Raw genomic sequence first — 12,565 nt, forward strand, 5'->3', positions numbered from 1 at the left:
TCTTTGTTGGTTTGACCATCTACTAACAGTTGTTTAGACCATCTACTAACAGCTGTTCACATACTCAATATGCCTGACATAGAAATAAAAACATATTATGGCCAAATGTCAGTCAAAAACATTAGGAATAAAAGACAACGGTATAGCTTTTAACTATATAAAGTGATTATTCATGACTTTCCTCATTTATAATGTTAATGTTTTGAAGTGGATTTCCTATCATAATTTTTTTATATCCAAGTTATTTCACACAGGACTCCAGACCAATATAAATCTAACTGAAAATAGTATTTCTACAATTTCATCGTACCAAATTTTCTCTAATATCAAAATATTTAATCCAGAAAGCATTTTTATTCAAAAATGAACCATGCTTTGGGACTTCCCTGGTAGCGCAGTGGTTAAGAATCCTCCTGCCAATGCAGGGGACATGGGTTTGATCCCTGGTCCGGGAAGATCCTACATGCCATGGAGCAACTAAGCCCGTGCGCCAAAACTACTGAGCCTGCACTCTATAGCCTGCGAGCCACAACTACTGAAGCCCACATGCCTAGGGCCCGTGCTTCACAACAAGAGAAGCCACTGCAATGAGAAGCCCGCGCACCGCAATGAAGAGTAGGCCCCACTCACAGCAACTAGAGAAAGTCCATGCACAGCAATGAAGACCCAACGCAGCCAAAAAAAAATTTTTTTTAAATACATTCATAATAAAAAATGAACCATGCTTTCTTTACATAACATGCACCATAAAGTCTTTATGTGTGTATATGTATATGCATATAATATGCATAATAATGTGTATTTATATATGTATGTGTATATAATTAAGTATAAGTAACATGCAATCTTTACATATATAACAATCTAGAAACTACATACAGTTATAATCACTTGCTTTTTATTACACGGCATTAAATATCAATGAACCACAAAAAGAAAAAGGGGGAGAGAGTCAAATTGAAAGACAAATAGAAAATATTACCAACACAGTCAGATAAGAAAGAGAGCTATTTAAACAAATTCTGTACAAAGTATAGAATTTAAGTTGCTCAATCTCTCGTTCCCCAACAGTAGCAGAGAGGAAAGTAGAGTAACAAAATTCTACCTGTGGAGCGTACTGGAAGATTCTGAACCTTGATCCCAAAACTTTTACGGGGCTCATCTTTTTCCAGGGATGAAAGCAACTGGGAAGTGGGTGCTGGGACTGCTGCAGATTGAACTGATCGGGCTGGAGAGTCATCACTTGAACTACTGCTGGAATCAGTGCTACAGAAGGGGGGAAAAAAAACTTACGTGAAAAAATCAAACAGGAAATGAGTCGCATATAAAACTTCTTAAAATTAACAAATGGCAATAATCAAAAGGTCTAAATTTCAGATCTGGGATTTCTAGACACCCTACCTTCTCCACATCTATTTCATTACTCTACCTTCAGAGATGGCAGAAGACAGCAAATACCAGCCTGGGAATGTGGAAGTAAAAGTAACAATCTTTTATCACCACATGCCACCGAAAGACCAATGTTTCGTTCTGTGCAAAATCTGAACAATTTTTTCCAAATGAAATATGACTAGTAAACACAAATGACTTAAGGGTAATATTAATAGAATAGTGGATATATGGGTTTTGGATTCAGAGATCTCGATTCAAATCTTGGCTCAGACATACAGCATGTATCCTTGGACAAGTCACTTAACCTCTTGCTAAGCCTCAGTTTCTACATCTGTAAAATGGAAATAATAACACAAGGTTAAGAGTTTAAAAAAATAACACACAGGCTAATAGAGTTTGGAATATGACGGCAATCCATAAATGAAGTGGCAATGCTCTGTTACTATTACTGTTACTACTACTACCACCACCGCCTCATGGGTAAGTTAATCTTTAGGAAAAAATAGACATCCAAAATAATTTCCCAGGTAATTTAAATTTTTGAAGGACTAATAAAGAAATATAAGTTACTTGAGTCTTGTTAGTTTAGGCTCTTTGTGAATAATGTGGGAAATGAGAGGCAATGAAATTTAATTTCTCTCTTCAGTTTAATACAAACCTCTAAGGGTCACAGTTGAAAGACAAGGAGAGAATATTACCAACATGGTCAGAACAAGTTTATTATGCCCAAGAACCATGTGAGAAATATTAAATTATTTCAGTACTGCATGTACAAGACTGCTACGGTTTTAAGTTCTTTTATAGCATTATCAAATACATTAATAAAAAGCTATTTACAGGTTTCTGAAATTTTGCTTCATACTCTCCCCTCCTTGCTGAGGAAGACTTAATCCTAAAAGCAAATAACTCAGGGTGGGGGGCGGGGAGTGCAGGCAGTTAATCCACTTTAGGCACACTCCGTAGAGGACAGGTTCAACAGTTTTTGTCATTTGCGCCCAGACTGCAGCTCTCACATCCAATACAAACTCTAAACCAGCCAGATGAATAAGTCTAACTCCAGGATCTGAGACAAATTTGCTATCACTTTTTAAAAAAAGAAATACCATAAGAAATACCATAAGAAAATAGAATTTACATAGCATTTTTATTTAGCTCTCACATGATAAGGCAAAAGATAAAAACTTTATGAAGTTACCAGAGCTTTCTGCAGTTTGAAACATAAAGAAATAAACCTATGCCAGTAAGAGCCAAAAGCAGATACCTGAGTTACAAAATACAAACTACTATGATAAAAGCCTCAAGGTAGAACCACAAGTCATCATTGCCAAGCCTCCTAGAAATGACTCGGTTTCCATTTTCCCATCAATAAATTTTTTTCCGTATCATTAAGCAAAAGTAGTATTACTAGTACTAAGTGAATAGGACATTGTACTTTCTCAAATTAAGGGTTAACAAAATTAATTTATCTTCTGTTTTCAGCACAGAAAGAAAAAAATGTTCTACATGTATAACGTACTCCAAGCAATACAAGATTATTCATAAGGCCACCAGATGACTACAGTATAGAATATGTATGTGGCTTATCAATTTAATTCCAAGGAATCATAAAATAACCATTAAGGAAAACACTTTAATTACAATACCACCAATAATATATACACCAAAATTCCTTAGCAGTAGTAGGTAAAGAAGTAAACAAATATGGGCAAGAGCAGAATTTCTGGGTACTAAAATAATGAGCCAACAAAGTTCTGTTTAAGTCCATATTTTAAAAATGTAGAGGAATCAATGGCCGTAGTGGGTAAAGAAGTAAACAAATAGGGGCTGCCCTGGTGGCACAATGGTTAAGAATCCGCCTGCCAATGCAGGAGACACGGGCTCGATCCCTGGTCTGGGAAGATTCCACATGCCATGGAGCAACTAAGCCCGTGCGCCACAACTACTGAGCCTGCGCTCTAGAGCCCGCGAACCACAACTACTGATGCCCACGCGCCTAGAGCCCATGCTCTGCAACAAGAGAAGCCACCTCAATGAGAAGCCTGCACACCACAATGAAACGTAGCCTCCGCTCGCCACAACTAGAGAAAGCCCACGCGCAGTAATGAAGACCCAACGCAGCCAAATTAATTAATTTAATTTAATTTTAAAAAAAGAAGTAAACAAATATGGGCAAGAGCAGAATTTCTGGGTACTAAAATAGTGAGCCAACAAAGTTCTGTTTAAGTCCATATTATAAAAATGCAAAGGAATCAATGGGAGCAATGATTTTAAAGTATAAAATAGTGACAGAAATTAGTTTTGTTATAAATGTCATCACACTTTTGGTGAATTCCCTGCTACCACGCCAATTTTGAAACAAGATGTAAAATTTAACCGGCAGAAATATCTGTCGACCAATTTGAAGTTATAACTAAAAAGAAGGAAAGGTTTTTAAATAAATTATGAAGTGATAAAACGATACAACTTTTGAGTTCACATTTTAATATGCTAACCCAAAACTGCAATGTGTATTTCCAGTGTAGTCTATTAAATGTACTATGGATTTTAAGGTCCTGAATCAAAACAGGGGCACAAATTTAGACCCCCAAATACTTTTTTTTTTTTTTTTTGAGAACGCGGGGGCCTCACTGTTGTGGCCTCTCCCGTTGCGGAGCACAGGCTCCGGACGCGCAGGCTCAGTGGCCATGGCTCACGGGCCCAGCTGCTCCACGGCATGTGGGATCTTCCCGGACCGGGGCACGAACCCGTGTCCCCTGCATCGGCAGGCAGACTCTCAACCACTGCGCCACCAGGGAAGCCCCCGCAAATACTTTTTAGTCCTATAAACTGAAAGAAAATCCAAGTGCCCAGAATATGTGTGTCAATTTTAACTTTAAAAAATCCTTATTTTCAGAATCTTGTTAAAACAGAAGAATCACAAGAATTCACCAAAATTTATGATATACAGTATTTTAGTTGTTTCTTAAAAGCCAGAAGTAGTTAATAAGAAGCTTTTCAATCTAAATTGTCTAAAGTAGTGGCAATGACGGTGCATCAACTAATAAGTTTTAAGAAAGTGAACTTCAAATTTACCTGGCCACAAGAGGCACATGAAAATATCTCCAACATTGCTAATTATCAGAGAAATGCAAATCAAAACTTCAATGAGGTATCACCTCACACTGATCAGAATGGCCAGCATCAAAAAGTCAACAAATAATAAATGCTGAAGAGGGTGTAGAGAAAAAGGAACCCTTCTACACTGTTGGTGGGAATGTAGATTGGTACAGCCACTATGGAGAACAGTGTGGAGGTTCCTTAAAAAACTAAAAAGAGAGCTACCTTATGATTCTATAATCCCACTCCTGGGCATATATCTGGAGAAAACCATAATTTGAAAAAATACACGCACCCCAATATTCATTGAAGCACTATTTACAATAGCCAAGATATGAAAGCAACCTAAATGTCCATGACAGATGAATGGATAAAGAAGATGTGGTATATTTATACAATGGGATATTACTCAGCCATAAAAAAGAATGAAATAATGCCATTTGCAGCAACATGGATGGACCTAGAGATTATCATACTAACTGAAGTAAGCCAGACAGAGAAAAACAAATGTATGATATCACTTATATGTGGACTCTAAAAAAAATATGATACAAATGAATTTATATACAAAACAGAAATAGACCCACAGACACAGAAAACAAACTTATGGTTACCAAAGGGGAAAGGGAGTGGAGGGTTAATTAGGAGTTTGGGATTAACATATACACACTATATAAAACAGATAACCAACGAGGACCTACTGTATAACACAGTGATCTATACTCAATATTTTGTAATAACCTATAAAAGAATTTGGAAAAAAAAGATATATATGTATGTATAACTCAATCACTTTGCTGTACACCTGAAACTAACACAACACTGTAAATCAACTTCACTTCAATAAAAAGTTTATAGGGACTTCCCTGGTGGCCCAGTGGTTAAGAATCCGCCTGCCAATACAGGGGACATGGGTTTGAGCCCTAGTCCGGGAAGATTCCACATGCTGCGGAGCAACTAAGCCCATGCGCCCCAACTACTGAGCCCACGCGCCTAGAGCCTGTGCTCTACAAAGAGAGAAGCCACTGCAATAAGAAGCCCGCACAACGCAACGAAGAGTAGCCCCCACTCGCCACAACTAGAGAAAGCCTGCATGCAGCAATGAAGACCCAGTGCCGCCCAAAATAAAAATAAATAAATTTTTTAAATAAATAAATAAAATAAAATAGACTTTGGAGCTTCCTCTCCAGAAGCAGACAACATCTTGAGGTATTTGGCTCTCCCAATATCATGGATGAAGATCTTTGTCTCCAATATGAAACCTTTACTCCGTTTGCCTTTTTGCCTCTTGCTTTTGCTCTCTGTAAATGCACAGAAAGACAATGTTCCTTAACTCTGGCAACTGCCTCTAAATCTACCACTAAGGCCATAGCTCCACAACGAAAGTCCCTAAAATTTCTTGCTAAGGTGGTTTTGGATAATAGCATTGCTTTCGATTACTTACTGGCAAAACAAGCCATAAGTCTGTGCCATAGCAAAAACCTCCTGCTATAACTGGATCACATCCTCTGATACTATAGCAAATACAGGAAATTAACAAACAAGCCTCTTGACGTAAAACAGGTTGATGGCCCTTTGGGTACATTCTTTGCTTTATTTGATAAGAACTTGTTTGGTTCATAGGGAGCCCTAAGGAACATACTCAGTCTCTTGGTATTATCCGACTGACCGTCATCATTATAATCTCCCTGGTGGGCTATGTTCTCTCAAGGGTCTTAAATTCATGTCTGTAGCCATCAGCAATACATCAGATGGTCTCACTGCACTTGCAGAGAAATAAGATAAACAATGAGATGAACAGCAAAAACAATTCTTCCACAAACCAGACTCATAACCTATGAGTTTCACGACGAGACAAAAACAACAACCTGATGGTGACCAAGAGTGGCACTATCACCAAATTTTTGGTTAAACTCTCCGATATGAGAGGAGGGCCAAAAGGAGGGGGGAATGTGTTAAATTAATTAAACAAGGAGACCTTTAGACTGAGGTGGTTCTAATACCTTAGCAACCCTACATAAGCAAACTAAAACCTAAGCCTGTAACTGCCTCAAGGCTAAGAAATCAAACCTAAGGACAACCAATAACAAACAGCCAATGAGGCTTTTCCAAATAAGGCAAACGCTAAAGCTATAACTGATCAACTAATTTTTCTGCTTTGCTTTTCTCTATAAAAGCTTTTCCCGCAGCTCCTGTTGATGGAGCCCTCCTAACCATTGCCAGTTTGGCGCTGCCCAATTCAAATAGATATTTGCTCAAATAAACTATTAAAATTTAAAATGAAAGAAAAAAGTTATGGTGAATTAATAAAATTTTCAAATTAAAGTTTAAATTTCTAATATGGCAAATGTCAATAGATATTACAAAGTAAACAAAAGCTCAATAATTTAAGAATGCAAAAGGGTCCTGAGCCCAGAAAGTTTAAACTAAAAACAAAAACCCCACTAGCTTAGTAGGCATTCTGATGTGATCTTAATTCCATTTTCAACTCTACCACTTCTGATACAACCTGAATTAAGTCTCTGTCTTTTTTGTTTTATAAGAAAATCAGGAAGGAAATACTCAACTGTTCAGTCTGGTAAGGTACCACATTTTGCCTCTCTAAACTTTAATTTCCCTAGTGGGTTACCAGACCTCATAACCTTCAAAGGTCCTGCTAACTCTAGGGTTCTGTGACTCTCCATCTACCTCCAAACCTTCCAGCTCTGACAGCTCCACACTGTCCAACAAGGGAGAGAGGGGACCCTTTACAACTTGGCCCCAAACTAATTTTCTAGTCGCTTATTCTCATTCCCTTGTCACTCTTTAACCTACCCACTAATGATCTATCCACATAAGAGTATACCAGTTTTGGGAATTCCTTGGTGGCCCAGGAATGGCCACCAAGTGGTTAGGGCTCTGCACTTCCACAGCAGGGGGCATGGGTTCAATCCCTGGTCGAGGAATTAAGATCCCGCATGCCGCAAAGCGTGTCCAAAACAAAAAAAGAGTATACCAGTTTCTAATCATGGGCACCCCCTTTTTTTTCTTATTAGATATAAGTCCTTGGTTAAATTACTTCCTCTCTAATACTTCACTTTCTTGTATGTAAATGGTGATAATACCTATCACTTGTGAGGGGCTATGGTGAGAATTTAATGAGTTTGTGATTGTAAAGTACTTAGCACTCTGCCTAGCATACAGCAAGAATATGAGACCTCTTGTCCATACCTATTCCTATTGAAGACACCTTTCTGTCCCTCCCTGCTTGCCCTGCCTTCGAGGATTAGCTAGCTCCAGTGTTAACCTCCTGCTCTGCAGCTGTTCTTGACATTCCCACCCCGCCCCATAGCATTCATTGATTTCTTAGTTGTGTATTTCTAAGCCTCTTTTACTACAATGTCTATCTCAAACCCTTTCACTCTGTATTATAACTACTCCTTTACCAGCCTCCTAAAAGTCCAAGACTAGATTCATCTTTGTAAACAGAGCCTAGCATGGTGCCCAATATGTAATGGATGTGTGACTCCAGAAAGTTACTGATTTGAATTATCCAAGCAACTGAAATTAATGCCTAGGAAAGTACACCAAGCTCAATAAAATGAAGGTATTAACTACATTCAGTATCTAAGAATGAAAGGAACATTTCTGAGAAAATATTACTTTGTTGGAAACTGCAAAGTATGTCTTTCTTCTTTAATGTTAATGGCTGTTCTAGCCAAGACTCTAGGACTTTGACATATATTAATAACCTGACTGAAAAATCACTGGTAACTGTAAAAACAAAAACACTTCATGGATCCTGTCATCTCGAACTTGGTAGAAGATGATTTTTTAAAATAGACATTTTTCTGGGATGAAAGCAAAAGCACAATTATAACACATAAAACAGTGCTCTAAATATCTAACAAAGTCCAGAGTGTGGATTTTGCACTATTCAATTTCATTCATAAATCCTATAATTGTGAATACCTGCATCAGTGGCTCCCAACTGGGGCCATTTTGCGTCCCAAAGGACATTTTTGGTTGTCCAACTGTGGGTGGGTGGTGAAGTTTACTGCCATTTAGTGAGTAGAAGCCAGGGATGCTGCTAAACATCCTATGGTGCACAGGACAGCCCCACAACAAGGAATTATCTGGCCTCAAAAGTGAATAGTGGGGGCTTCCCTGGTGGCACAGAGGTTAAGAATCCGCCTGCCAATGCAGGGGACACGGGTTCGATCCCTGGTCCGGGAAGATCCCACATGCCACGGAGCAACTAAGCCCGTGCACCACAACTACTGAGCCCGCGTGCCTAGAGCCCATGCTCCGCAACAAGTGAAGCCATGGCAACGAGAAGCCCGCACACTGCAACGAAGAGTAGCCTCCCCCTGCCGCAACTAGAGAAAGCCCACACGTAGTAACTAAGACCCAACGCAGCCAAAACTAAATAAAATTAAAAATAAATAAATTTATTATTTTTTTAAAGTGAATAGTACCAAGGTTGAGAAACCCCAGCCTACATGACCTTCTTTGACCGCTTTCCCTTCTTTTGAAAATCCAACATGCTAATATTAAGCTGCGATTCAAATGCAGGATCCTTACAGTCACTGTTCTTCCTTATTACTAATATATCACTTCATAAAAATCTTTGAATAAGTCCAAACTTACAGGGGGAAAAAAAAAAAGGTCAACTTCTAAAGATTAGACTGAGAAGAAGCTGGGATCCAAAACGTTCCGATGTCACTCGATTCTGGCAAACGTGACAAAAAGAGAAACTGCAAATAGCTTTTTACAGTATGTGTTTTGCCATGTCAATAGCAGGGTCAAAGTATTTGTAGACAAAACTATTTTATAATTTTGAACAAATAATGGGTGAAATATATAGTACTGCTACCCCTACTCTAGTAAGGCTTACATCAATGATAACTATTCCAATTCATGTTAAAATTGTTTCTCAGCTCAATAGCTTTGTTTACCCTCAAACTAGGGACTTAAGATGGTAGTTTAGTACCACAACTAGATTTTTTCTCATCAAGTACCATGGTCAGAGAATGAATAAAACTTCTATTCTGCATGAAGAGCTTAAGGGGGTATTTTGTCTTTTAACTTTAAGACATTTTTAAATTTGCCTTTAAGAATGAAAACATAACTCAACAGCAAAAAAAAACAAAAACAAAAAAACCAATCAACCAACCAGACGCAAAAATGGGCATCTTTGAACTTGAACAGACATTTCTCCAAAGAAGACATAAATGGCCAAGGCACACATGAAAAGATGCTCAACATGACTGTTACGGAAATTCAAATCAAAACAACAGCAAGGGTTTCCCTGGTGGCGCAGTGGTTGAGAGTCCGCCTGCCGATGCAGGGGACACGGGTTCGTGCCCCGGTCTGGGAAGATCCCACATGCCGCGGAGCGGCTGGGCCGGTGAGCCATGGCCGCTGGGCCTGCGCGTCCGGAGACTGTGCTCCGGGACGGGAGAGGCCACAACAGTGAGAGGCCCATGTACCGCAAAAAAAAACAGCAAGATACCATTTCACACTCATTAGGATGGCTATTATCAAAAAACAGAATATAACAGTGTTGGCTAGGATGTAAAGAAACTGGAACCCCTGTGCACTGCTGGTGGAAAAGTAAAATAGTGTAGACACTATAGAAAACAGTATGGTAGTTCCTTAAAAACTTACAATTGCCACAATTATTCAGCAATTCCACTTCTGGATATATAACAAAAAGAACTGAAAGCAGGTACTTGAATAGATATTTGTTTACCCACATTCAGAGCATGTTTAACAGCCAAAAGGTAGAAGCAACCCAAGTATATAGCGACAGATGACTGGATAAACAAAATGCGGTGTCTATATACAATGCAATATTATTCAGCCTTAAAAAGGAAGAAAATTCGGCCATACACTAAAACTTGTATGAACCCTGAGGACATTATGCTAAGTGAAATAAGCCAGTCAGAAAAGGACAAATGCTGTATGATTCAGTTTTTTTGAGGGAACTACAGCAGTCAAATTCATAAAGACAGAAGGAATAGTGGCATAGCCTGGGGCTGGGGCAGAAGAGAATGGGAGTTGTTTAACGGAAAGATGAAAGGGTTCTAGAGATGAACAGTGGTGATTGCTGCACCACAAGGTGAATGTACTTAATACCACTGAACAGTACACTTAAAAGTGGTTAAAATGGTAAACTTTAGGGCTTCCCTGATGGCACAGTGGTTGAGAGTCCGCCTGCCGATGCAGGGGACATGGGTTCGGTCCGGGAAGATCCCACATGCTGCAGAGCAGCTGGGCCCGTGAGCCATGGCCGCTGAGCCTGCGCGTCCGGAGCCTGTGCTCCGCAACGGGAGAGGCCACAACAGTGAGAGGCCCGCGTACCGCAAAAAAAAAAAAAGGTAAATTTTATGTTATTTTAACACACACACATACAAACATGACCTAAGAAGTAAAGGACAAAATGAACTATTCTTCTTGGGACTTCCCTAGTGGCGTAGTGGATAAGACTCCGCACTCCCAATGCAGGGGGCCCGGGGTTCAATCCCCGGTGAGGGAGCTAGATCCCGCATGCATGCCGTGACTGAGAGTTCACGTGCTGCAACGACGGAGCCCATGTGCCACAACTAAGGAGCCCACGGGCCACAACTAAGACCGGCTCAACCAAATAACAAATAAATGAATTTTATTCAAATAAATGAATAAATTATTTAAAAACAAACAAAAAAAACCCCAAAATGAACTGTTCTTCTCTTTGCGCCTTAGAAAAAAATGAGATTCCAAACCAGTCAATGTAACAGGCTACCTGCTGGGTTTTGTCAATAAGGTTCTGCTGAATCAAAAGGTCTCACAACCTGGCTTATCAAGGTAAAAGTTCCTCAGAAATGATTTCAGAGAAATGAGTCAGCTCTAACTGGTGATTCTGCAACTACTGCAAAAGAAACGGGGAAAGCACTTTAGGACTCGACTGTATAAATGATAAATTAAACTCTTTAGAGCCAAAGTTAATGAAAAGTTGCCTAAATTCTTGGTATTTAGGATACTTATTGAGAAAAACTGTATTAATATATTAAACAGTGAAAATGCATTTTTTAAATTATGGAACCAATATTTTAACTTCAATTTTGTTTCGGTCCACATATTTCTTCTTCTATCATTAGAAACCACAAAGACTTCTAATGGGAAAAGATCTGATTTAAAAAATTATGACTAAATAAATTAATAGAGTGAAACTGACAACAGAGGAAGTTTTTTTCTCCTAGTTTTTTCCATCATTTATCTGTTTTTTCTAATTGAAGTATAATTGATTTACAATGTTGTGTTAGATTCAGGTGTACAGCAAAGTGACTCAGTTATTTATATTCTCTTTTTCAGATTCTCTTCCACTATAGGTTACTACAAGATATTGAATATAGTTCCCTGTGCTATACAGTAGGTCCTATTGTTTATCTATTTTATATACAGTAGTGTGTATCTGTTAATCCCAAACTCCTAATTTATCCCTCCCCCCTCCTTTACCCTCTGGTAGCCATAAGCTTGTTTCTATGTCTGTGAGTCTATTTCTGTTTTGTAAGTTCACTCATATCATCTTTTTAGACGCTACACATAAGTGATATCATAAGATATTTGTCTTTCTCTCTCCGACTTACTTTGCTTAGTATAGTAATCTCTAGGTCCATCCACATTGCTGCAAGTGGCATTATTTCATTCTTTTTTTATGGCTGAGTAATATTCCTAAGTGTGTGTGTGTATCTTCTCTTAATAGAAACAGGGAGAAGCAGAAAGAGAGCCATAATCCACCAGCAGTATTTTTTCCTTTCACTGCAATCAGTTTTTATTGCTGATATAAAAAAAATAATTTATTTCCTAAGGATTTCTAAGTATAACAGAAAATCTAGACCTCAAAAATTAACTTTTCTTGAGTTCTAGTGGCCTTCCCCTGTGAGCATTTATAAATATCAAGCATGCCTAAACCTTAGACACGTACTGGCTCCATTTTACAGGCAGGTAAGATTAAACATGTTCAGTGTTCATGGTCACTAAAGTGGTGGTAAATTCAACCACAGTAATTAAAATAATTGGTTTTATTTATCTTCCTATTCTAAAGTCCAATAGT

General features: G+C 38.6%; 1 protein-coding gene across 6 annotated transcripts in view; it reads right to left on the reverse strand.

Moving 5' to 3' along the window:
- The window catches only part of SPEN (spen family transcriptional repressor), a 93,668-nt gene that overhangs the window by 27,620 nt on the left and 53,483 nt on the right, over window positions 1–12,565 (reverse strand). For all 6 annotated transcript variants that reach the window (XM_027110048.1, XM_027110051.1, XM_027110049.1 and 3 more), the window contains one exon: window positions 1,106–1,266. In XM_027110048.1, the coding sequence (XP_026965849.1) occupies window positions 1,106–1,266 (161 nt within the window). The remainder of the gene's footprint in view (window positions 1–1,105; window positions 1,267–12,565) is intronic.

The sequence above is a fragment of the Aethalodelphis obliquidens genome, unplaced genomic scaffold, assembly GCF_003676395.1.
Source record: "Aethalodelphis obliquidens isolate GAN/ISIS:26980383/991018 unplaced genomic scaffold, ASM367639v1 scaffold9, whole genome shotgun sequence".
Lineage (NCBI taxonomy): Eukaryota > Metazoa > Chordata > Mammalia > Artiodactyla > Delphinidae > Aethalodelphis > Aethalodelphis obliquidens.